The following is a 27,481-nucleotide window of genomic DNA, read 5'->3' as shown; positions in this document are numbered from 1 at the left end:
TCAGTGGTTTGAGTTTAAAAGTTGAAGTGGATAAAGAACCTGTTTATTACATTTTGACTTTCAGCCTCACATGGATATTTCAAGGTTTGGTGTCTGCTCCATGTCTCCCATCAGCTTCATAGCACAGCAGACTGATGGTAAGACCAAGGGGAAATGACCAAACTGGGCTGTCAAAGTTGGTGTAATCTAAAAAGTCTCCTCTGCACTGTGGCCCAGAAACATTGCTAGAAATATGACAAAAGTGTTGGACGATGTTGGCTACCCTTTGCTGCTTACACCCTTCTCTGTTGGTCTTAGACTAATGGAGGTTTAGCTCAGAAAAGTATTAAAGGCATGATAACCTTTTCATGCTAAAAAGTGTTCACAGGATTTACAGTACATCTATTCTGGCTTCAATTCAGGTGTTGACAGATAAAATGAGCTGTTGATTCTTTGTCTCAGATGGAATTTATGCTAGGTTTCTGTGTTTATTCTTTATTGTAGTACTCCCTTGCATTTAAAGGAACACTCCTTTACGCGGATCCAATACTGGATATATGTGTATGATTGAAGACTTTCTACCACAGTAATGAACTACTCACTTGTTTGGTTTTTACACTGTAAGCAAACTACCGGTGCAAGACTGAGTGGTAGAACGATGCATTCAGTGGTTTGAACAGAAACAATAGACAGAACAAGGAGAGAGAAAGAGACAAGATACATGTGTTTCCTTAATTACTGTGTTAGTAAATCAATAGGAGTTGTGCCATGCCTCATTGTCTGGGCTGTGACGAAGGGAGAGGAGTTAAATAAGCTGAGAGGCATCAGGCAGAAATTGTTGGCGAAAAATCAGCCTTATTCAACCTTTGACTACTAACCATCCACCCACCGCTTGCACTCCAACCATCCTCCATATTTTAATCATCACACTACTTTCCTTAGATTTATAAGGTGCATTAGAATAAGATGCTTCACGGACTATCTTACCTCTCTCATTTATCATTTTGAACTCTGTGACTGGAGAGAACACTGCTCACCCAAAACATTGCCACATCTCAACATTACTCATAAGGTCCCACTGGGATTTTCACACCCAATTTTACCACAGTAAGAATTGAGTTTTGGTATAAAAAGAAATGCATAGTAATGCCAAGTACTACTGTAACTGTATAATGTGACCTTCCTTTCAAAGTCAATAATCAGATATCAGACATCATAGTATCCATTGGATTTGTATTAATTTGTTCTGATGTGGGTCTTTATGAATAGTCACATTACCCAAATGTTATTGAGCAGCAGGTGACAGAGTTGGAAAAATTGCATTTTATGCTGAATTCCAGAAGAGCCTGATGTTTGTGAAATTTAGCAAGAATTGGAGGTATCCTGGAAACATTTAACACTACACTAAAGAATTCAGTAAGGACTAGAGGTAGCTGTGGCTCAGTGGTAAACTCATCAGTCTCTCAAACAGATGGTTGGTTGTATGATCCCCAGGTCCTGTAGTTTACATGTTGAAATGTATTTGGGTAAGACACTGAACCACTAATTGGTCCTTGTGGTATAGCCAGTGGTGTGTAAAAGTGCATGGATGGGATAAGTAAAAACGGATGGACACTTTTCAATAGCAATCTCTAACATCAGTGTGTGTGTGTGTGTGTCTGTGAATGGTGAATGGTGAATTGACTTTTCTAGTCTTCTGACTACTCAAAGCGCTTTTACACCACATGTCACACCAACCCATTCACACACTTATGGCAGAAGTTGCTATGTAAAGTGACCATCAGAAGTAACTAATCCAGTTCACATCCATATGCTGCAGACGAAGCAGTGGGAGCAAATTGGGGTTAAGTGTCTTGTCCAATGACGCATTGGACATGTAGCTGCAGGAGCTGGGGATCGAACCCCCCACCTTCCAGTTAGACCGACGACCGGAGGTAGAGCGGATCGTCCTCTCATTGTGGAAAATCTAACTCACGCCATAGACATTACAGTTAATGATTGCTTATATTCTCATGTGTTATTAGAGTCACATGATTTTACTCATCTTTTGTGAACCAACTCCCCCGAGGGAGGCCTCTGGAACTGTAAGGTGGTGGATGGTAAATACATCTAGCTAGAAGGACAACTGTTAGATTAGGAACTCATCTGAACGCAATGTGCTAATCAATGTTGTGACATTGACGTTTTTGATGACATCAATCTAGATAACTTTGGGAAACTTTTGTGCAAAATGGGGCACCAAGGCCAGTAGAGAGACATGACAAGATAGGATGTCTGACAATAATGCAGGGGGGTTGCAATGGGTGAAGTGTAATACACATCGGTCCCAACTGGGGTGCAAGGCCATGCTGGGAATAGCTATGACATAAAGGCAACTAGATATATGAAACAGTTGCAGTTTAAGAAGGAGCTTTATCTGCATCATCTGCTTTTGCTTCTAGTTCCTTTCTGTCGCTAAGTGCTTCAGATGTCACACAGGTTGCCGGGGGCCTCTGGGTTGGGTAGAGCAAATTCTAAGACAACTCAGATTTGATAGTAACCTAGAGACTGTTAAAATAAACACACAGAGTATGAAAGAATACCATCTACTAGTGTTTTCTGAGTCGAGTGTCTAAGTGGTAAGCATCCTGAAGTCAGGAGACAGAGCAAATAAGTTGTAAACATCACTTCCTTCTTATATACGTCTGTTAGAAATTCCTTTACTTCTCATGTCTTACTGGAGTGAAATGATTTATTTAATCTTTTGTAAATTGACTTCAGTAAATGTGGCATCTGAAACTTTAAAGCCTGTAACAGCATAGTGTCATTCTCTATCTGAATTGAGAAGGGTATCCCCACTTCGACTTAATATTCACTTATAGGGTGTTTCTGTATCTTTTTTCCACCACTGCCTGTTTCCATGTATCTCTCCTTCTATACTTGACCAGCAGGGGTGTTGTCTGTCGATGATGAATGCACCTTACGGGGCTTACTTGTCATCATATTTGACAAGTACACTGTCATACTGTCGCTATGGATGATACTCAAGCATCAACTTAACACCACACGTTGCCTGGGCATACATGACATGTAAACTCTGGGCAGGGAATTTTTTGAAAGTCACTCATTCATTCCGCTACTGTCAATATCAAACAAAAGCCTCAATGTTACTCTGATTCAAATAACTTATGTCATAAAATGTCTATTCTACTTAATTCTCTTCAATCCCTGTCACTTTATACCTATGATTTGATATTTGATGATTTTGTTCTTACTATAAAGGGAATTTTAATTGTTTCTCCTCGTTAAAATCCTCTGTGAAATCCTTCAGCAACAAAGTGTTCCTAGAAAGCAACTGGCATTGACCCCATACAGACTCCAGGGAAGGACATGGAATGGCAACAGAGAGGTCTCAAATCTTTCATGTTGTTTTTTTTTTTTTTTTTCAGAAACAAATGTCTAATCTCACATGAGATTCCATGTGTACAGCAGCGAAAAACACACACAGATTTGGTTCATGGGAACAGCAGAGGTGTGATGTACACACCAGAAGGGATAGTTTCTCTTCATCTTCAAAGATGAGTCATCATCATCATCTTGTCCAAGCAATAAAAGACACTTGAGTGTTGCACAAACACACACTCTTGTGCACACACAAACTCATGTTCAAACACACACACACACACACACACACACACACACACACACACACACACACACACACACACACACACACACACACACACACACACACACACACACACTCAATCTCCCTCTAACACACACATCAAAAGCAGCATCATCTGTAGGTGTATGAAATGGCTCATATTTGGTTTAAGCCACTCCAAGGGGATTGAGGTGTTACCAGGGAGCTGGCAGGTTGCAGGACTGGAGGAGGGCTCGTCTTCGATTTAAAGTGAAGTAAAATGTCATCTGTGAATTTGGATATGAAGAAAAGACTCTTGAACCCCGTCAGGGATGCTTCTCCTCCTGATAAATACTGCACTGAAGCAGCGCAAATATGATGGTATCATGAAATTATCTACAAACACCATGTGAATGATACACATGAGTAATTCACAAAGGAGGGTTAACTCTCATTTAGATGATTAATGTCAGAAATTGATGCCAAAATTGTAATGAAGCCGTCACTTTGGAAACTACAGGCAATATTTCCTGTAGGTTGTCAGTTACATTGAGGATGAGCTTCTGGGAAAACTCTTGACGGATTTTCTCACTTATACTTGTAGACACCCCATCCGGATTGTGTGTCTGTTTACAGATGTGGATGTGAGCTCAGGCAGAGGCTTTAGGGAAGCGATATGGAAATCAAGGATGAGGGCTTAGTGATGCAAGGCAAACCTTAAGCCCTCCCAGTGCACTCCTGTGTATCAGACTTCAATGACCGCAGCCCCGCGGAGCCCCAACGCTACGCCTCAATATGTATGGAAATGAGAGGCAATCATGCTAAAGTGTGTTCAGTCTCTTCAAACATGCTAATGGTGTCATTGCACATTTGGGCCTGCAAAACCCAGCCGAACATTTCACCCCTTCTCTGACATTTTGCTGCATCTCTTTCTCTCTCCTGACTTGGAACAGGTGTGGTTTTAATTATGCATGAAAGTAAACCAAGCCTGATCAACTCGACTGAACTCCTCCTCCTGCAGTGTGTATCCCACCCTCTCTGTCTTCATTTCCTTCTTTATCCCTTTTCCTTCCCTCCGTCAGTAACCCTCCCTCCCCTCTCCTCTTCTTTCAGAAGTTGGGGATTGAAGGACTTGATTTCAAAACTGCGCACGTCTCGGTGACTCAAGTGAGGGGTTTGTTCCGCTACCCCACTTCCGTTCACAAATGCTCCAGCTCAGGGAAGGAGGGTGGAGCGGGGGGAGGGAGAAATCCTTGTTAATCTAGTGAATCTGGCTCTCTCTGTCTTTTTTGTTCGCTGTTACTGGGACTCTGACGCATTACTCTCTTGGGAGTCGTCCGGGGGTACATTGTTGGGGGAGTTGGGGGCTTGCTACACAGTTCAGTCTATATGCAGGAAAGAAGTCAAACATCCCACTCTCTTTACAATCTCAGTTCAAACAAAAGCTATCCTTGTTCACTGGAGGGATTATAGATAATCAACAGTTTGCACCTTCTTGTTTAAATCTTAAAAGGGGTGCCTATTCCACCGTAAGAAATGACCTTGTAGACTAAGAAACTTCAGGCTAGAATAGAGATAAGAACAGAAAGAGCCTATACGAACTTTGGTTTGAACATTAAAAGGCTTGTTCCTTATCGAAGTGTGCCCCATACACCTGTATCGAGGAAGTTAAAGAAGCTATTTTTACAGCATGGAATCCAGGACATTGTGCTGTGTTGTTATTTTTAGCAGTTAATTTACTGTTAGAATTGCACTGTAGCTATATAGAGGTCATGAAAATGACTCAGGAATAAAGTTAGTTAAAGCATAATGCTAACAAACTAATTGTTTACATTGTAGTCATGGCAGTTTCCAAGGGAGGCATGAGGTGGAATGAGCCTTTGTTTTCTGATTGGCCACCCAAGGGGCCATCCTACAAAATCTGATTAGCTATCTTCAGAGGCAGGATTTAAAGTTAAACAAAAATGATTGGACTTTGATGCAGTAGTAGCATTGTAATGTAGCAGAATTTATTGTGTTAGTATACTTTATGTTGTTATGGAAATAGACATCTTTAAAACTTCTTACAGCAAGTAATGATTTTTATGTTGCCATTAAGTTGTGCATTTTTAATAAAGAAAAAAAACTGTATATAAGCATGTACTATCTGTGTGATAGCTCAACGTTATTTGATTGGTGGTGACAGATAAATGTCATCTGGACTGCATTTGGCCACTGCTGCATAAGTCAGTGACCAAGACCCCAGTCCAAAAAATTCTGGACATGCCCCTGACTGCTGCATGTGCCTAACTCAGTATTGCTAATCCCATCACACACTGTGGCCTCTTGTGTATTGATTTTCATATTGTAGCTGTTCTTCCTCAGGTACCTGCATGTGTAAAAGCTCGCTGTATTCTAAGTACCGGTTTCACAATGTGCTTCGCCTTCAACAGTAGAGTTGCGGTGGGGGGTTTGCTTGTTTTGTTGATTTGTGTTTAATGAAAGTGACCACTGAGCGCAGGTTTGGCCATTAGCTCAGCAAGGGCCTGTAATCACCACAAGTTGTTTCCCTTTTTTCATGCAGTTCATTATTGAAGAAACAATCTGTGGGGAGAAAAAGTGTGTGTACCTGCCATCTTCTTTCTACCTCGTTTTATTTCCCTCTGCAAGGCTGTACTCTGAAGGTATTGATTTGGTGGCTTGGAAATAACAAACCGGCAACAGTGCGAGTTGGGTAATAAACTGGCTCTGGGTGGGAAAAAATAATGTGGAAAAAAGCACCCATGAAGTGTGTGCCCTGGAATAATTACCAGCTCCTGTATACACTCAGATACATGTAAAGTCAGCCAGAGTTGAAACTACACTACCCGCACAAAAAGTACCTGAGTGTAGATTGGGAGGATGTGTTATGGCACAGTGCCCAGGGCAATGTCACCAGACTACATAGACTTGGAGCTATTCAGTGGTGTAGCAGGGTTGAAAAGACCTTCAAACCCCCAGCAGGGTGAAGATGAGTCATCAAACAGACTTCAGCTCTTGGCTAATGAATAAAGTCTAGTACGGCCATGATTGGCTCAGTCTGTGTTCACACTGATGCCACAAGAAAGAACAACACAGACACGTATCAAAGACACTCATCATACTGGGCTGTTACTGTTTTTTTCTCCCTTATCTTGATCTGAGCTACAGAGTCACCTAGAATTAGATAAAGGCGAAATTGGGGTTGGTTCATCAGTGACTGTACATGTACTTGTTCTATATGAGAAATTGATTTATGCTACTGTTATGGGCAGGACTCCATTGTCCAAGATGTTTTATCTCAATTGGAATAACATGGTAAAGTAAATTGTTAAATTAAAAAAAGAAAGATTTGTAATTCTATGGAATCATACTCACAGACAAATCTATCATGACCATATGGAAGAATCATTGTTACTCCAAGGAATGTCATTATCCTCAGGGATTCTCAGACTGTTAGCTTATTTTAATCAACTAAAAGCAAGAACTTGATCTTCTTTTCCAAGTAGTTTCTAAACTGATACACACTTGCACAAACACCCCGAATGTAAGTTCCCATCACATGAATACACAAAGACTCACCAGACTTGGGCCTGTCTGTTTCTATTAATGGTAATCAGCAGGGTAATGATGACGGAGCTGTGACTGCAGCTAACTTACTGGTGGCTGACGGCCATGCTCTCTGACAGCTGTCAGCCGCCATGACTACGCTAGCAGGGCCCTCCATAGGACTTGTTTCGGCTCGCCACATCAACAGCACTTCACACACAGACTTGTTGATCAGTGGGTCGACGTGGAAAGTCTTCTCCGACTGCCTGACTGCTAATGACAGCCACCATGATGGCGAATGGGAGAAAGAGGACACAGCCTGTCACTTTGATTCATGCAACTTTGACTCCAACTGGGTGGCTCTATGCCAAAGTCTCGACAGTGGTTATACTCCCTCCTAAATGACATTTAAAGTGTGAAGCAATGGCTGTCCTTGTGGCTCAGTCACCCAGGGTCGCACCCCGAACATGAGTGCTGAACCGGGTGCCAAGTTTTGCGTTGAGGTCACAAACCCTACAGCAAGTTCATCTAGCTTAGATGTTATAACGCCAATCGCATGCATGATTGAATGGGTGGAAAGTGACCTTGAAGACTGGTGTTGTGAATGATCTAAAGATTTATTTCGTTTTGAATCCATTTTTTTTTTTTTTTACGTCTTTAGTTTCTCTTGAGTTATTATTCTACTTAATGTGATTGCAATGTAATATATATTTTCTGTACACGTTTTAAGCTCAAGATGCAACAGGGTAAAAATAATTCATGAAGGTCGGCAGCATGACAACAAAAAACGTTTCTATTAAAAGACTGATTATTTGTTTTTCTACAACCTCTTTAAATGCAGTAAATTGTGCAGTGCCGTTGTACCCTTCTACAAGGAAAACTGAGTAGATTGTACTCGGTAAAAATAAACGACCTGCTGATACATTTCAACAGTTCCATTTTCAGCCAAACACAGGAAAATGTATATTTTAAGTTTTAGGGAAAAGTTACATTTTATAAGTTATGCAATGCATGACATGGGTCTGCTGGTTCTGCAGGCTTATTTATGGCAAAGGTTTAAATATGCATGGTTTAATTGTTTGCAATGAAATTAAAACTAGGGTTCAAAATGTCATCATGTATCATAAAATATTGCAAGATGTTTTTGTTGTTGTTGGAGCTGGCATAGTAAGAAGCATACAAGGTCCTAATACTGTCTAATTAATATTTCAAATGCATATGCTTGAATATTTTAAAGGAGGTCAGACAACATTTTACAACAAACTTTAAAGTACATGATGGACTCATTTTTTAGGATGTTGAATGTCTGGAGAAGAGAAAAGAATGGAAATAAGATAGCATACAGGTTTACAGATATTGGAAGCAATCATGTTTTAATGTCTAATCTTTCCACATAGGACAGAGCATCCAATTTCTACAGGGCAGAGACAGACACAGATTTGTCAAGAAGAGCTAGTAATAAGTGCTTTTATTCTTTCTGCCACATCTGCGTACATATAGCAGACCTGGAATTTGAAAAAGTTTCATTTTAAACTGCTTGCTGCCATCACATGTTCATAGAAGAGTTTAACATTGCAAGACTTGTACGTTCAAGGTAATCAACATGCTGCAAATGTGAAAGAAACCCAGATAAAGCAGCATGCACTTTATCAGCGTCAAATAATTGTGAGTTGTTTTCTCTCCATATTCAAGATATATGATCATGGACGATGATGCGTCTTTATTGCACCATTTCAGATTCACCTTCAGAAATATGTTCTTTACAATTTTTTTTCTTTTACAGAACAATGAATTTGTTTCCTTGGTGTCCTTGTTTATGCAACAATACTATCCACATTAAAAATACACTCTCACACCCCCTCCATCTCTTCACAGTCTATTCGAGAAGTAACCGGGTACGTGTTGGTGGCTCTGAACCAGTTTGACTACCTGCCTTTGGAGAACTTGAGGATCATCAGGGGAACCAAGTTGTATGAGGACAGATACTCCCTCGCCATCTTCCTAAACTACAGACGTGATGGAAACTTTGGCCTGCGTCAGTTGGGTCTAAAAAATCTCACAGGTATGTTTATTTTATTTTATTTTTTTGTGCTGTGGCTTGCTGTGGGTATTTGTGAGTATCCTAAGTGTATTTGGCTCTTACCATGAAGATGTGACATGTAAGTTGATACTGTTGGTGCCAGTGAACCTCAGTCCATTTTTTGAAAAAGCTTGTTTTCATATGAGATCAAATATTTAACATTCCATGTTTCAATGCCTCCTGCTGTTTGCAGCTTGTTACCTGCCTTCAATTCAGCAGGAGATAGGACTCATTTGTAGGTTAATTCACCTGATACAAATATAAGAAAAATTATGAAATGCTTCAAAATGTATTTAAGCTGATGTTGAATGTGAGTGAGGCACACAGCCCAGAGTGTGTAAAGTAATCTGCCCTTTTGACAGACTCTTACCGAAGACTTCTAAAGCATTAAACACTTAAAGCACATCATTACCTAGTTTCAAATGTACCATCCCTGCAGCTAATGATTAAAAAAAAATGCCTGCAACTGAATTCATCAGGTAGGAACTGGATTTTGCCATCTCAGATTTAGACAGTAAGTTACTTTGCAAGCACTTACTGTCTAAATCTGTTTTTGAAAAAAATGTGAGGCAGCATGTTTAATTTTCAAAGCTCTCAGCAGATTTGCATCCACAAATTTTACTTGATCTGTTTTCTCATTATGAAGCGTAATTCCTAATTTTGTCTCAAGAACTCAACTTATTTTTCTCTAATCTCACAAAACTAGCTTTGATATCACGAGATAAAAAAAAAATGTGTATATATATCTTGGGAAAACAACTGAAACTAACTTGGAAGCTCAGGAAAACTTGCATTATGTCTAGATCTTTCATAGTCTAGATCTTGAGAAAATTATCAGAAATTACTTATTAATACAGGAAAACTGAGGAAATTCAATGCAGATCAATTTCCTCTAAGGGCCTTCTTAACTTATTGATTCAGGTTGATGCAACCATAAGTGGCAGGGATATCATCACTTTCATTTGGAAAAAAAATTCAACTTCAATCACACAAGATGTTAATCCAGTGTTGTAGTCAAGACAACAGTAACCGAGACCAAGTCATACTCGAGACCTGAGTGCTCTGAGACTGAGACCAAGTCATTTAGTAATTGAGGCCAAGTCAAGACCAAGACCAAAGTGGAGCGAGGGAACACTGGGAAGATTGCAGCCATATCCGGGAATACAAGTCGAATTATGAATGAATTGAAGTTATCTGTTCTTTTAGAAAGGGGTGTTTCCCTTCCGGAGTAAGGAAAAATAGTTTATCAGGAGTGGTCTTGACCGGTCTTGATTTACAATCCCAATTCTGCCCAGTCTGAGACTGAGACAAGACCGAGCCTTCGATTCCAAGACAAGACGACTGAGACCTTCTAAAAGTGGTCTGAAGACCGTTTTCGAGTACTACAGTGAGTGAATTCAGAGTCTGTGTTTTCTTCACTAACTGGTACTATTAACCCTGTTGGGATATAATACTGACTTCACATGTTGTGAAAGACTCTTCTGCCTCACCATTACTTTTCTTCTTTCCATCCATCGTTCCAGCTCTCACACACAAACACATCTTTAATACAACCCACACTGCAGTGGACCCAAGCATGTTCCCTCAGAAGTTGTGGAGGACATTGTATTTGATTGTTGATTAATAGTGCACTAAGCAGGAAAATAATGTGTGGGCGGCTCTGCCTCTTCATGAACAATGGATCTTGATGCAGCTTGGTTTCCTCCAGGCATCCTGACCCCGAGGTCAGTAAGAAATGAAGCTCTTGACTTGCAAAAAATATGTAGAGCTTTTCCAATAGAGGGCTAAGTGGGACATACAAGGGCCAGGCCTAGCTCATGATGTGTGCAACACAAGGTCAGAGGTGTTATTTACTCATTTTAAAGCTAAATCCTCCAACTTTACAAATCTTCTGAGCGAGTAAAAATAAGAGTTGATGTGTTTCTTTGCTGACTAACAGTAAATATGAGCGTTATCAGATAGTCACGGTCATTCTAGTTTAGTCCCATGGTGCAGACCCTGCTGTTTTTTTTCTATTTTCTTGCCCTGCAGTGCCATCATGACATAAATTATTTCTCTTATTATCTTTTACACGTAGGGAAGCATGAGGAATGAGATTTGAATGATTTATTAGGTAGCACAGCAAAGTGCCATGCATGTCCTCGTTGATGAAGAATGTCAGTAAAATGTGCTTTGAAATGAATTTCGCTGTTTAATTCTCAAAGGGGATGAGCTCCCGGTGCATTCGGGCTTGACTGCTGGGACAAAGTGCACTGAAGCTTGTTTCCATCCAACGATTTATTGGGAGATATTACACAAATGTTGGACATATTTTATATAAAAGCATGAAAATAAGTGTGTCAAGGAGATACCAGGGCAACATGAGAAAGACAATGTCATCAGTTTGCAGGAAAGTTTAATAATTCTCTCTGTGCTGAGAGGTTACAATTTATTCAGAGACTCAAATTTATTTAGATTTGTAAGGCACAAGCTTGGCACTGAGCTTGTCTCTGCTGCTTCCAAACCCTCTTTCTAAATAATTCAGTCATTTCTCATTGTTCTCTTCAACTCTTCCTTCCCTGTGATCCCCAAGAGCCGAAGGAAACAACACACCCTTTCCATGTGTGTTTGTGCTGCAGCAGTTTGAGTGTTGTGTTCCATCTTTGTATTCTTTCTGGTATGTTGCGCCATACTTTGGGAATTGCATTTGTCCAGCACCACTCACAGCTTCTTCTTCTTCTTCTTCTTTTTTGCCAAGCCAGTCTCTTCATTGTGGTGCCAAGTTGAAGCCAGTGCTCAGGGAGCCGGGGCTGGACTCTGTGAGAAGCTGCTGTTTGATGTGCCATCCGTGGCCTCGAGCCATGAAGTAGAGGGGAAGTTATGCACAGCAGCCATGGCCTGAATCTGCTCTCCTTCATAACTCTGACTGTTTGTGTTTCACCCTAGAATTTTTCGTCTTACTAACAAGTGGGATCGAACAGAAGGGGAGAATGCAATCTGCTCACTTTTTGTTATAGCCTTTGGAAATTTGGATTTAAATAGTAAAAGCTCATAAATGATATCAAAGATCAGATTCGCCTTTTAGAAAAAAATAAGTTTGAATCTGTGAGGAAAACGAGTAAAAAAAAAAAGTACCCCATTTTACAGTGGAGACCACATTTCAAGACTTGTGTGGCAGGTCAAGTTTTGATTGTATCGTATCTGAGTCAGACTCAGAGGAAGAATCAGGCATCCTGCCGATGGACATTTTCAGTTCAGTTGGTCACTGAATGATGAGTTACAAAATGCTTTACTATCCATATCATAGTTCGTCATAGTTAGCATACACATTAGCTGTACTGTTAGCTGGGATAGCCCAATTGTTCCAAAACTTTGGATTCAATGCTAAATGAAGGTTCAATCGGGGTGTCACTTTTGTTTTTAAAATAGTAGCCTTGTTACCATTCCTGTGATTGGCTTGTTTAAATAAGTAATGCCAAATTTCCATTATACATATCTGAACAATGCAAAATCCAAATCAAATCCACTATCAAGACAGCTTACCGATACTTGACAATTGTACTGCTTAGATTCTTACTATCACAATAGAACATACTTGACATAGTTAGATGACTATTGTGGAATTTTGTTTCCATTGGCTTTCATGGGGTTAATAGTTTTGTGAACAGTTTATTTTGTCTTCAGAGGTTTTGCTGGTTTAAATCTAACTAAATAAAGGTCTGCAGGGATCTGTTTGATTCCTTATGACCAAGTCCTGATCTGCGCTCCAAATCTACTTGAACTTACATTATTCCTCATAATGTCAATAAGGGTTTTTGTTCCTATACTCAAAGGTTCTATTATCTAGTGACTGAGTAGGTCCAAGCTGTCTTGATATAAGTCTTGGTAATGTATTTGTCAAATGTGTCTTGAGAGGACTAGGTTAGACAGTGAACTGTTAAAGCTCCCCTTTTTATCTACTGTTGCTCATTAATTGATGGTACATCCTGGTAATTCCAATGTTAGCATTCTCTCTGTTTGGTCTGATCAGTTCAACCACATTTTGGATTAGATCTGATCATCTTGAAGTCCTTTTTATGCCACTTTTGACTTTTTGCAGGTCTTATATCATCTAAGTATGGGAGCTATTGGAAATCTGATCCTAAGTTGTAGACCTCCAAAGTCCTTGAATTCCAACTTCTATCTTTGGAAGAGTAAACTTGTCATGGAGGGTTCTATCATATCACTGCATTCTGCACAGATGGTCCTGACAGTTTAACATGCTCTTGCTAGGGGTGGAGTAATAAGTCACTTGTGTCCTAGTTTGTTGTGTTGCAGTTGTCATATTCCTTCAGTGTACTACTGAGGAAGGATATAAGCTTGAACCATCAGGATAGGTCCAGTTTTAAACTCTTTCCTTTCTCACTTGTGCTTTAGACCGGCCGTCTCATTCATTACAAGGCCTTTGAAATGTCCTCCGTTCTTCTGCAACGACTCCCAGGAGCAGTATAAAATGATCAATATAATCCATGAGCAACAATATATAAGAGGATAAAAAAATATTAACTACATAGGGGGCTAATCGAAAGAAGGCACAGTAAAAAGACCCCTTCTGTGATGAAACCCACCCACATTTCTACTTGCCCCGAAAATTGCCTTAGGATGAAATCAATTTGTCGCTAGTATATTGTTGCATTACACTTATTGATTTCTCTGGTGCACTCTCTGTGAGCTGCGAATGGACTGTGGATTTGAGGGGACTGGAGGATGGGGTGAATGAGACCTTCTGGCTGAGCAGGGATAGGACTCCCTCGGATGCACCTTTCAATCAAGCTTAGCTAAGTTATCCTCATGAATATGAAATATAAGGCACAGTCAAGCAGGGAAGAGTTGGGGAATGGTGTTTGTGCAGAGGGGTGTATTGGAGTGAATAAGAAATTTTAAAGGCTGTGTGGAAAGTTTAGTTTCTGCGTTTGTTTGGAAGGAGTTTGTGGGGACACAAGAGTTTAAAAAGTGAGGACTAAAGTTGGATCTAAAGACAAAAACCTTGTCTCTAAAGGTAACCCACTTTCCGCTTAGAAGCAAACCGCCTGATTGCTACAAAGGGAAGTTTGGATTATGTACTTCTGTAAAGTTTCTGCTCCCATGCAAGAGAACGGTTCAACTGAGCCGCCTCTTGACATTTTCAAAGCTCTGGCTCTGTATTTTGATGCGTTTTGACCTGCAGCATCTTCCATCCCACTTGAGTCAAACATTTCCAGCACTTCCGCTCACATGAACCCTGGCCACACACATGCACACTCTTTGCTTTCACATGGTAATTACAGCCTGCTTCTCTGGCAAAAATAATAACAGCCTCAATAAGGAGCCCAACGCAGATGAGCTTTCTCATTTAACACATTTTACTGCCACCCCTCCCTTTTCTCATTTCACTCAGTATCCTTGTTTTTGCTCAGATTTGTTTAGTGTTGTTGATTCATTTTCCTAACCACCCTACGCCTGCACCGCGTCCGTCCAAAATGAAGCATCCAATCTGAGGCCCCATCTGCTGAATGATCCTCTCTCGTCTCATGCATGTACACAAGCCTGTGTTTTACGCCAAGGCGTTATTCACTTCTTCATGGCCCATCTGCTCTCTCTTTATCTATCCCACTTTCTGTCTTTCTTCCATCTCTTTATCCCTTTCTCTTTGGCAAGTGTCTCCAGTCATATTTTAGTTGGCCGTCTTGATTTGTCACATTGATTCCTTTTACACAAAAGCAGACAATGTGATGTATTTGTACCATTTTGTACTGTACACCCTTTTGAGTACTGTCTTCCTCAAAGCTTCTGCAGTTAGTTCGATGGGGAAATCTCAGCGAATGAACGCTATCATCCGCTGAGCGTGTCGTGTTCGGCGCCTTGTGACGATCATGCACAAGGGAGGCAAACAAAGAATGGATGGGGCAAGGTGAAAGGGACGATTTGTGTCAGTGTTTCCCCCCAGACAAGGGACTGCCGAGGGTAGGGGAGGCATAAAATTGCTGCCTCCTCTGATCGCCAAAGCCTTCCATTCTCCGTCCAACTTCTTGGGGAAAAGAGCAATTCTGCCACTGGGGGCAGGCGTGATTGGTTCAGTGAACGTCACCAGAATTCAGTCAGGCCTCTTGCCTGGCAGCCCACAGACCTCAGGTCTCTTTCAATTGTGTGTCTAATTGATTACTTCCCAAGCAATTACTCCCATGTCACACTCAATATTTCACCGCTCCAGGAAGGGGGCAAGAGGGACTTTCTTTTTGAAGGACGACATTCATATTGTCACATTTGTGAACCACTAATGTGGATCGCAAGGAGGCGCATGTTAAATTGAAGTCCGGGACGGGCCATCAGTGGTTCTTGGTGTTAATTGATTGCTCTGTAATACCACTGTGTGACAGAGATAGTGAGACTTTCAGAGCCAAAGGTAGGGTTTTTATGCAAAGGAACAACGGAGATGAATTTCTGAGGGAAGTTTCTCCTAGTTTGGTTCATTTTTGAGCCACTATGACTAACAAGCTAAACATGCCATAATGTTCTTCATGTGCACTCTGTGAGTTGAATGAATGATATTTTCCATACTTTTGGCTGCTTCTGCACATGATACACCCAGATTTCTCCAAATATCATGTCCAGGATTAAATCTTCCATAATATATTCATTTGAATGATCTCTTCATTTTATAAACCTTCTTTCTATCCACTTCTTCCATATTCTCTTCATTTTTAAATGTGTAATTCAGCTGTAAAATATAACCTGGACAATATACTGGATTTTATTTTAGCTCCAGGGCCATCCCCGACTGTTGCTCACAGCTTGACCTTTATAAAAGTGTTGCTGCTTTGCTTTTCTTTGAGATTTTTTTGGGGGTATTATTATGTTTAATAATACAATGTTTGAGATTTCATAAGCAGGACAAGGCCTTATGAAATATTAATGGACAACAACAGTACAACCTGCCATGGGGAAAGAAGAAGTGGTAATTCAAAATGGATTTTTGCCAATTAAAAAATGTTTGTCTGTGTGTGTCTTTGTGTGTGTTGCATATATTAGATTACTGGACTGTATCTGCAGCATTTTAAGTTTTTGCTCAATATTCCCCAGTGCCAACCAAGCAACCCTTTTTCTCGATTTACCTGTTGCAAAACAATGTGAAACAACAGTCAGAACAACCAGCACTGCACTGCTCTGTTTTTATAACGGATTTTTGGCTGTCATATATGCTTTATTATATGAGGCCGCTGTGGATCAGTGGTAGAGTTGGTCATCTCTCAACCGGAAGGTCGGGGGTTTGGTCCCCAGCTCCTGCAGCCACAGGTCCGATGTGTCCTTGGGGCGAGAAACTTAACCCCAAGTATTCTCCCGCTGCTTTGTCTGTGGCGTATGAATGTGTATGAATGGGATTAGTTTCTTCTGATGGACACTTTACATAGTGCCATCAGTATGTGAATGGGTGGGTGTGACCTGCAGTGTAAAAGCGCTTTGCGTAGTCAGAAGACTAGAAAAGCGCTATACAAGCTCAAGTCCTTTTACCATTTACCATGTCAAGCAGACCAGTGGCTGCAACATTTCAGTCTTTATAATGTATTTATTTTTGCTGCATGGTTAAAGTCTTGCATGGACAAATATTTAAGCAGCTAAAACTAAACTCTAGAAATTGTTAATCTATCATTCATTTTGTAAATGTGAAAAAAACCGCCTCTGTTTAATTATAAAGGTTGGTACAGAGTCTTTTTAGAGTTTTATCTAAACTAAAGAGCTGGAAGTCCTTTTATCTATTCTGGGACATCTACATCTTTGTTTTTTTTATACATGCAACTATGCTTGTATGTGGCTCCATTTGTACATTAACATTCACATGTGGTTCGTGTGTCTGTTTCCAGTAAATCATTTAGATTTTTCACACCCATGTATGCATCAGTGACCTGCCCAGGAGGACTATTTACTTTCTCCCTGATCGTCTGCTCCTCTGACTCAACTTTCCTCAGCTGGAACAATATCCAGACTCGCCAAAACATGACTACATACCCTCTATAACCAATCTGAGCCTCTGCGGCACACTGGAAGTGCAAGTCGACTTTCACCTCATTAAAAGTTTAAGTAGGCGTGGAAAGAATTTTAATGCCAATTAATAATCAAAACACAGTGCTCTCCTCTCCATCTCCAGCATCCCCATACCCCCAGGCTAAATATTAGATCAAGCTAAGAAACTGCCATGATGTAGCTGTTAAACTAGCTCAGACACCAATAGGATGATGTTCACTTAAGTTCAGCTCTCTTCTGAATTCCACCCTGTTGTTGCAGCAGGGTTCTACAGGGACAGAATGGGTGTGAAGGTAATGCAAATGTCCATGTGTTTTGCAGCGATTCAAACCATGTGATGTTTCAGAACAGACACTGCTACGATATCGCTTTAAATAAGAATGTGGTGAATACAAAATGTGCTTGTTTTGAAGTAATAAGCATATCCTGCAGCTCTCATTTTCAGTGTGAAGCCTGATAAGAGATTCTCAAATGTTTGACGACAGAAATGGAATTCACACATTACACCTGGAACTTACTCATTCCCTGTGATAGCTGAATGACAATAATGTTTAAGTTACAATGACATGTATAGCATTGGATTATGATATCTTAACCTTTATATAGCTGCTGAAGTTATTTTGTTTTGTGTACATTGTTTAAGGTGTTTCTTTACTCATTTCTTTCTGTCTTATACTTTGTTTGCAGAAAATTATTCAAATACATTTCTTGCAAGAACTGGTAAAATCATCTATATTGCTTATGGACTACTTCAGGCTGTGACTTTACAGGTACCACTTGTCAAAAAGATGAAGTTGTTGCTTTTTTTGGTTAACTGGTTAAGCTGGAATTGCTTAACTGGTTTACCGCAACAACAAAAAAAAGTATTTTACTCATTTTAACTTTTACATGTTGAGGAAACACGACATTAACTTAAAGAATCCAATACTCACTTCTTGTGTCGAAATAGCTTTTTTTATGCCAAAGCATCTACTATGACAGTGGTTCTCAAAATGTTTTTGTCTTTGGGGGGGATGGCAAATTTCTGTGCGCCCGCCCATCTCCTCAACAAAATGGTAACTAAAAGGCCAAAGTCCAATTGTATTTAAATATCATTAATATTGTGAAACTTCAGTTCCCTGTTAAATATGTGTGTGCAAAAACAGGAATCAATAACATTTATTTTATCTTTATATGAACTAATCATATCTTCTTCAAATACTAATACAATTACTTAAGTATTTCATATTGTTGTTGTTGTTGTTGTTGTTGTTTTCTTAACTTGAAATAGTTATCAAAAAAGACTGGCCAAATTTGTATCTTCTAGGCTTCTTTTCTTTAAGAACTCAAAGAAAATATGTTTGTCCAAAGTCTAAATTTAAAGTTCAAAGAAAAGGAAGTGTACCACATTGAAATACAAACGAAGCAACTAAGCAGCCTGTTGCAACACAGCCCAAATAGTTGACTTGAAAATAAATCCCAAATTTAACAAATTGAATAGCAAAATTATGTGGAGCAAACCTTCCCAATGGATGAACATGTCAAAAGATGAGCTGAGCTTTCTATTGACATTTACCATACAAGCACAATTAAAAAATACACATCTATACCTTTAAATAGATTAATCCATTGAACACTGTTGAAAATTATGTTTTTATGTCTTAATTCAAACTTCCATCATGTTTATGTAAAGCTTGTGCATTACAAGAAGTTTATTGAGTATGGATACTTCCATGTATTGCACATATATTCAAATTCAATGGACAAAAAAAGCAAATGTTCAAATGTGATCAAATATTCCTCTTAATCCAGTATACACTACACACTTCATTTATATGTTATTCTGATTTTTGAAATGGGCCATAGATATGAATGCAGATTCAAACAAACCCCTCACACTGTGATTGTCATGTTCACTTTCTGTCACTGACTGTCTGTCATCCTGACTTTACCACATCAGTGTGTGACTGTGCAGCCTTGACGTGCAGTTCTTCCTTTGATTTCGAAGGCCAGACTGTGTTTCAGACAGGGCTTTGATGTCAGAGCCACTCAGTGCTTGTCTCAGAGGAAGAGCAAAATGAGTGGGAAAGCAAATAAAATAGGAGCTGACTGGCAGCTCTGTGGCTCTCAAAAGCCATTGAGGAAAATGTCATTTTCTATCAACTTATTTATGGGGCCTAAACGGACACTTGTGGATGTAAAGTGATAAGAGTGTTTTTACTGTAGAAGACACAAGGTGTTTATAAGTATTACCAAAATCAAACTATGTTTCTCTACACTCAAAGAATATATTTGAATTGTGTGTTCAATTGCTCTAAACAGTGTTGCCCTAAAGTTGTGGCTTTATTAGTTCTGTAAAATGATACTAAGAAAAAACTTCTGTATTATACAAATCATTAATCCTGGTGCTACAGAAAAAAAACAAAAAACATTCAGTTATATTTCTTAAGTATGCCGTACTTGTCGTACATAATATTAGAAAATGAAGCCATTTCAGTCACAGAAAAAATGTGTAGTTATGAGAGTCTGCATTGAAAGTTAAGCTGAAATAAGTTTTGTGTTTTTTCTATAACTCGATGTAAGACAAGGGTACATATGCCAGTGCTTTCTGATTCTCACACACATACACTGGGTTTTTTTTGACTGGACTATCCAATGCTTCTTTTATTAACAGCTCTTGATAAATACTATCTTATCCTCATCTTTGATTGTATTCCCCAGTGCTTGCAACTTGAGTGGAGTTTTAGCCACTATGTATGTAGACCAATGCAAGAAAGTCTTCTGTGCATGCCCAGTGGTTCCCAACCTTTTGGGGCTCGTGACCCCACTTTGACTTCACAAGACTCTGGCAAACCCAGACATCCAAAACACACACAGCTGTGTGCAAAAAAATGTGTTTTCAATCATGTAATAGTTTTTATCTACTGTGTTGCAAGTAAACATTCATTTAAGACCTCATTAAGGCTGGGATGACATTTTTGCTCAATGGATTGAATTGAGAATTTGATGGTTTCTTGTTTTGGCACTGGCTATGGTTGAATGTTGAATATATATATATATATATATATATATATGTATACAAGAATTTTTATTGATCAATAAATACAAAAATCTGGGTGTAGACTGGCCCTGAGAGAGGTGACACTTTTAAATGTTTCCTATTCTACAACCTTCACACTACTCACATACATATGTTACAATTTACACAAAAGGCAGCTCTTCTGAGCCATGGGCTATGCCCTTCAATGGCAGCACTGGTAGCCAGAAGAACAGAAATCGCAGCTCAAGGAACACCTATGCGGACACAACAACATCAGCGACTACAGCAGGGGATTTTCTCACCTGTTTTAGGTATAATGTGTTAGAAAATACAAATGGAGATAAATTGTTATATTTTTCTTTAGTGCTTCAAAGCTTCATGGTCTGAATCGGAGTCTTCTACTAACGTTGACATGAAAAAAAAGGACATGTTCTTTCATGGCATTTGATATCCGATGTCTCACATTCCCAGAAGTCTTCCCACATGCCTTTGAAGTGAAGGTTTATACTCACATAAAAGACTTGATTCATATGAAAGATGGATGACTTCGATACACAGTAAATTACTGTAATTGAACTGACCCACTTTTAGAACAGTTTGTATTACCATATTGACATTTTGATAGTCGACTGGTTTATTCTATATGGATTTAATAATCATGGTGATGTTTTATGAGCTGAGCATGATATAAAACTAAAAAAGCTGAAATACTAAACCTTAGTATCTCACCTGTTAGAGCGCCTGCCATTTAAAAGTCATTCCTTACCGTTTCTGCTGGGGTTAAATTCTGGCCTTTTTCCTGACAGTCACAGTCTTCCTCTAACTCTGAGTTTGCTGTCAATCTTCAGTGATTACTCTCCGACAAATGCAAAAATTGAAATTGAAAATCCATTTGAATACCGCTCTCCCTGACAACAGAGCTTTGGGAGCACCAATCTGTGAAAATGAAATGAACAATAACGATTTCACATATCCATTCCACAACAAATGTGAGCATTTCTCCAAACAAAGCAGAGATCAGTCGATTCTCCTGGACTGAAGGACAATTGTCTTCTTTCACAAAGAACACATGTTCACAAATGGAAAAACATTGTAATTCTGACAGCTGCTCTGATTTGATGTCTCCTTTTATGAAAGACTCTTTTTTTTCCTCACACAGATCAAATCTATTTTGACTGAGATGATTGCCTCTTCTTGTCCTAACTTGATACTAGAGTAGAATGTAAGACTGTAAAACTGTTTTTTTATAATTGCAAACACTCTCACTGACACTGGATAGAAAAGTGTTAGAAATGTGGATAAGCCAATAGCTGTTGTTGAGAATGTTTTCAAGGTGACTTAGCTTTACTGCCAATTTCCACATAGTCTGTGCACGCCATCCAATGGAGCAAAGAAAAGACTTTGTGGAAATTGGCAGTTTCCTTGTGAACCAAAGATAACCTATTTAGTTAAAATAACAAATAATTAAATCAAAAGATGTGCCAAACAAGGAATGGTTTTTTATACCATGTACGTTTTTAGATGAATAACTCCATATCTACCTTTTATTCTAACCTGACCCAACGTTTTCAAATGTGTTGTTCACCTTAGAAATATTTAGAATGGAAATCAAATTTTAAATTCCTGAAACCATAAATTGTGGTGAACACACATATCCTTTACAAAGACAGGTGATAGAAATGTATAGAAAGCAATACTGCAACTACTAAATCCAAGTAGTGCCAAAACCAAACCAAACAGAAAACACTAACCCATTGTTACTACCACCTCAACGCTGGGTTTGAGGTGGTAGAAGACGATTTCAGAGGTGAAGTTAAGGTGATGGTGTCTTTAGGCATGTATGAAATGCTGACATAACATGTTACATGTTTGAAGAGCTGGAAAAAAGGACGGACGTTTTCAGCAAGTCGCTGCCGTTTGACATTGTTATGATTAAGCTCTGAAGGAAGCCGTGTACCCCAAAAGCAATTTCATAACCTTGGCTTTTGACACACACATTACCCTTGAACCTTTCAACTCCACCCATCTCCCCTGTGGAAGCTTAATAATTAATATGCTTATTTTTTTGCCTCTTAGGCCAAAGCTTCCATTAAGTGGAGCAGCTATTGATGGGAGCAGTGGTGGGTAATGGAACATGAAAAGGTCCTTTCTGTTCAGTCTCTACAGAGATATGGTGGATGTTACATCAACAGTCATGACCATACAGCATTTGAGTAAAGCATTCCTTTGCTTCTCTTTCACTTTTCCATTGCACAGATCAGATTGTTATCTTTTTTTTGAGGATCTGTAAATCTCAATCAAATCGAATGACTGGTCCCTTTTTGATAATCTCACCTTCAGTGTGTCTGTTAATGTAACAAGCAAGCTTATTGGCCAATTTAGTGATGATGAACAGATTTCTGTTGGCTCTGAAAGCATTTGAGTTTTCATGCAATATAAAGCTAACTGAATTGATTCACTTGGTTTGGAATCTGGCCCTAAAGTCTATACAGTAAATGCAGATCAAAACAACAGGTAAGCGTCCTTTGCTTCCGCCCAACCCTCCTTCCTGTGTAAGCTTCTATTTTATGGTAGGATGCAAATGTCTCAATCAAAAATTGGCTTATTCTTCATTTATCTTTCTTGTTTGAAGACATTTGATTATATAAACTGCTCTAAATAGCACATAGGGTGTAATGTTACAACTTCATTCGTTGGCATCACTTACATTTACATTCTAGGGGCTAATAAGAAGTCAGACCCACACCCCCTTTTTGGATCCAGCAAATTTCTGATTTATAGACTCATCATTTCTTCAATGTCAGGTCAACAGATTGATTCGACTGTTTGCAGCTTTTGCAAAGGTGCATGCTCCTAAATTGTTCTGTAGTTTCCCTTCAAATTGGCTCTACAGTATTCTGGATGGACTTGACCACCTTGGCTGAGGCACACATAAGAAGCACTGTGTTCACAAAGTGAGTGCCATGGCCTGTAGTGTGTTTCTGAATGTCTCTCAGTAGGCTTGGAAAAACAAGGCCTCACTGACGTGTTGTTGCCTTAGCAAATCACACTCTGACCGAGAACCAACTTCCTCTGTGGCAAAACCAACATACTTGGTATGCTTGTGGTAAGATATGGTCTCCCTCTCTTTCTCTCTCTGCAGTCTTTCCATCTTTTCTCCTCTCGCTCTCTCTCTCTCTCTCTCTCTCTCTGCCTCTCTCAGGCCCTGTTTTGTTTCACCCATTCCAGAGAGCATGGCTCATTTTCATTCAACTGGCAGGCTGATCACACATCAGCCTTGATAAGCTAAGTGGCCCTCAGCAGCAGCAATTGAAGGTCTTTTACTCTTTTTTAATCGCTCACTTGTTTGTCCCCTTGATAATCTCTTCTGCCTTACTTTTTTGGTTTCTCTGCTCATTTGTTTTTTATTTTGTTTTTTTCTTTCTTGCTAATAGATTTGTCTTATCTCAAGGAATTGTAATATGATTTTCTTCTCCTTCTCCTCCCCATCCCTCTCTATCCATTAAGCTCAGATTACCAGGGTTTTATCACAGTTTAAGTTGAAAATAAGCAAGGATGCCCCCCCCCATACACACACACACACACACACACACACACACCCTCCACCATAACCATGCTGTCATGATTTTATTTTTCCTCTTCTCATCTTTAAGCAGATGCTCTGCCTTGCTCGCGTATAATTCCATAATCCCTAAATCTCACCCATTTTTCATAAAGACTCAGAGGAAACAATTGCGTGAGGGATGGGCCAAATTTAATCAGCAGCCTGTGAATCCAATTACCTTGGCGGGAAAGAGGCGTGTGTTTGGGGGGGGGGAAGGGGCCACAGACGACACCCCCTGCCATCGTCTTTACTACAGCAGAGATACAAGACACAAGGATAAAGAAAAGCAGGTTTACAGCAATGTTTTGATCATAAGTGCTGAAAAATAGCACAATGTGTTCTTCTTTTCTATACTACACCTTTACTCCGGAACATGTTTAAATAAGTAAGGTGGTCTTTTAGACTGTAATTGACCCTTTATAAACTTGAAAAGAGCCGGTAGAAAATGTTTTTATTTTTTTTCTAATATAGTGACTAAAGTATGTCAAGACATTTAAAGCTTCTGTGAGGAGTTTTTAGATGGTTATGAAATAACCTGAAATGAATACTGATGTCTCTATATGGCCTGTAAAAGCAAACAAGACAATCAGATAACAGATTTTATATTTCTATGTTGTTTTTTTATATGACTGTAATCCCTGTTGCGAGGTAGGTGTCAGTTGATATGATTTACAGCACGCTGCCTAATTAATTTAGATTTTATAAAGTCAAAGAGTGCGTTTTAAACATTAAAGTTAAAGGAGGATGATGTTTTTTTTAAATGAGAAAACACTACAGTACCATGTACAGTAGAAGATAAGCAAATGAGATGAAATGTCCCGCTTTGCCCACAGGGGTCGCCAAAATCAACACAACCTTAGAGTTCCTCACATCAGCTTTAATGACATTTTTCTTTTTTTATTTAATTGTCAGGTAATTTAAATCTTTCTAATATTGAAATGTATTAAGTTTAAATATTATTTCAGACCTTTATAAATTGCTATGATCCATGTTCAATGTGTAGTATATTCACCTACCATCTTTTGTATACCCACATTAAGGTATATACTGCTCTAATACTCCAGTTGTGTCTTCTTCTGTCCCCTCAAAGACAGCCAATTTTCTAACACCCCTCCCCCTTTTTCATACGTTTCTATTCTGTTCTATTCATAGTCCTATACCACACCTAAGACAATCTCTGTCTTCTTCACGGCCATATTTGTTTCTCTTTTCAATGTCACTTTTTTAAACTGCTTTAATGGAGGCTCTGAGACTTGTTTACCACCCAAACACTTAACTGCCAGGCAGGGGGAAATAGAGCTTTTGGTATGAATGCAATAACGGCCTTGTTGAGCCTAACAGTTTCAATCAGTGGTTTTTGCATTAAGATGGAATAGGTTGTTCATTACCACAAAAAAATCATTGTGCACGTGCTGCTGTGTGCTGCTGTAGCCGCTCAGCCATGAATGTCAGTTGCCATGTTGAAATTAAATGTGCATTTAATTTGTGAGGTCCCTCAACATACAGTACATGTGCAGGCAAGAATATTTATGGGGATACAACCAAGGACGGATGTTCTGGACAAGAAAACACTCAACTGTGGCTCAGTCTTTGTCTATGTGTAATCTTTATAATCTTCCCTCGCAGTCGAGTTTTAATTCCATCTCTTGTTGCCACCTATTTGTTTTCTTCTTCTGATGCCTTTCTCTCCATAAATCTTCACCATTTCTTAATTTTCTTCAACCAACTCAACACACACACACACACACACACATATAAAGGCACACACACACACACACACACACACACACACATATAAAGGCACACACACACACACACACACACACACACACACACACACACACACACCGCCCACGCTTCTGCTCCTGACCGCAGTGTGTTCAGAGACAGTGAAATCCCATTGCTGCCGTCTCTCTGGTGAACCTCTCATAAAGCGCTTTTATGTAGTTGAATTAATGCAGTTGTTCTTTTCAGGTCAATAGTTAAACACATAAAAGTGCAATTACATTTGAATGGGTACAACCATTTTGCTGAGGAACAGTCTTAACAGCGTTAGAATTGCATGCTGTTCCTGTGGGAGGTGATCCATCCATTGACCTTATAGAAAACATGAAGTTCGTGATGCATGCTATAGGACAGATATTAGAGTAGGATACGACACTGGATTGCAGTTCATTCAATATCGATCACGACTGGGAGATCCCGACAGGAGAGCATTACAATCTCAATGCCTGTTTGATATATAGATGTGTGTGTTTGCCTCTCTGTAAAGACAGTAAGGAGAAAAATGTCCGCACTTACAATAAAGTCTTTTAATAAGAAAACCTAACAGCAGCTGAGCTAATTCTTAATTTGTTTCTCTTTGAAAAAATAAGTATTCTGATTTGTTGACATGGCCATAGGAGCGTTGAAGTTTAGTCCTTCAAAATAAAACCAATGTCTCTTCCTTGTTGGCCAAGGATTTTTACTAGAGAATTTAGTTTTGTTGACATTTTCTAAAGCTCAGAACCAAAAGTTGTCTTTTATTTATTTATCATCATTCAGGGTCTAATATCTCTCTCAAAGTTCATTATTGGCCATGTCTTATTAAAAGAGACTAAGTGTTTCTTACTTCAGACTTGCCAAATACAGCACCCTGGTCAGTTTCCCTATACTTCAAAAAATGAATATGTAACGGCTTGCAAGTTAGCCAACTTTACTAGCTAAATGTAGTTGCACACACCTAACACAATCATGCAGTAGACCGGGCCCTTTAGATTGTTCAATAGGGCCTTCAGAGTATGTGTATCTGTAGTGGTATAATAGCTGTATGGACAGGCCTAAGAATGTTCTGTTTGTCTTTTCCATTTCTATGTTGTACAAATGCGCACAAATTCATGTACTCATGCGAACACATTCCCTAATTTCTATTAACCAAAAATGCAAGTAAACTTATTGACTCACAAATGCAAACTCTCATGCCCACTTACATATACTTTTGAGATCTGCAAGCATTTCTTTGGCAACTGTGGGGACACAAGTGTCTGGATGGAACCGGGCAGGTGCCGCAGATAATGGATGGGAGAGGGGATCACCTATTTGTAGAGCAAAGGCAGAGATTTGCTGTCCTGACAGCTCCTGTCAACAAACTAGCAACTGGGTGCACAGTGATTGACGCAGCAGTGTGTGGCAACATAAGCTGTGTCGGAAAACTCAGGAAATGTCTTCTTTTTTTTGTTGTTTTTAAAGCTTATTGTTGGTTGTTTATAAGGGGCTGTGACCTTCAAAGTGGATCAGTTTAATCAAGTGACTCCCTTCGCTAATCCCCAATCATCCATTCAACATTTGTGGCCATATTCAAGGCAACATTTTCCTTTTCTCTCTTTCTTTTGGTCTTTCTGTCTTTCTGTCATTCTTTCTTCCTTATTATTTTTCAGTAGCCATCATCTATCTTGACTGATGAGCGGATCTGCTGATGGATGACAGTTGATAAAATAGATGTCATTCATTCTCCCATCATTTAACATCCATCACGCCAAGTCATCTATTCATCATCTATCCAAACGGCATGTACATTCTTTAATTTGCCCATCATCATTCTCCCACTCATTATTTAATTTATTCAGTGTTTGA

The 27,481-nt window shown here is 39.3% G+C and overlaps 1 protein-coding gene across 2 annotated transcripts in view; it reads left to right on the top strand.

Annotated features, from left to right (window-relative positions):
• erbb4b (erb-b2 receptor tyrosine kinase 4b) overlaps positions 1 to 27,481 on the top strand; it is a 317,502-nt gene that overhangs the window by 170,147 nt on the left and 119,874 nt on the right. For both annotated transcript variants that reach the window (XM_065962193.1, XM_065962192.1), the window contains exon 3: positions 9,026 to 9,212. In XM_065962193.1, the coding sequence (XP_065818265.1) occupies positions 9,026 to 9,212 (187 nt within the window). The remainder of the gene's footprint in view (positions 1 to 9,025; positions 9,213 to 27,481) is intronic.

Source organism: Labrus bergylta, chromosome 13 (genome assembly GCF_963930695.1).
Source record: "Labrus bergylta chromosome 13, fLabBer1.1, whole genome shotgun sequence".
Classification (NCBI taxonomy): domain Eukaryota; kingdom Metazoa; phylum Chordata; class Actinopteri; order Labriformes; family Labridae; genus Labrus; species Labrus bergylta.
The sequence above is the reverse complement of the archived record's forward strand: the minus strand, read 5'-3'. Positions and strand labels throughout refer to the sequence as shown.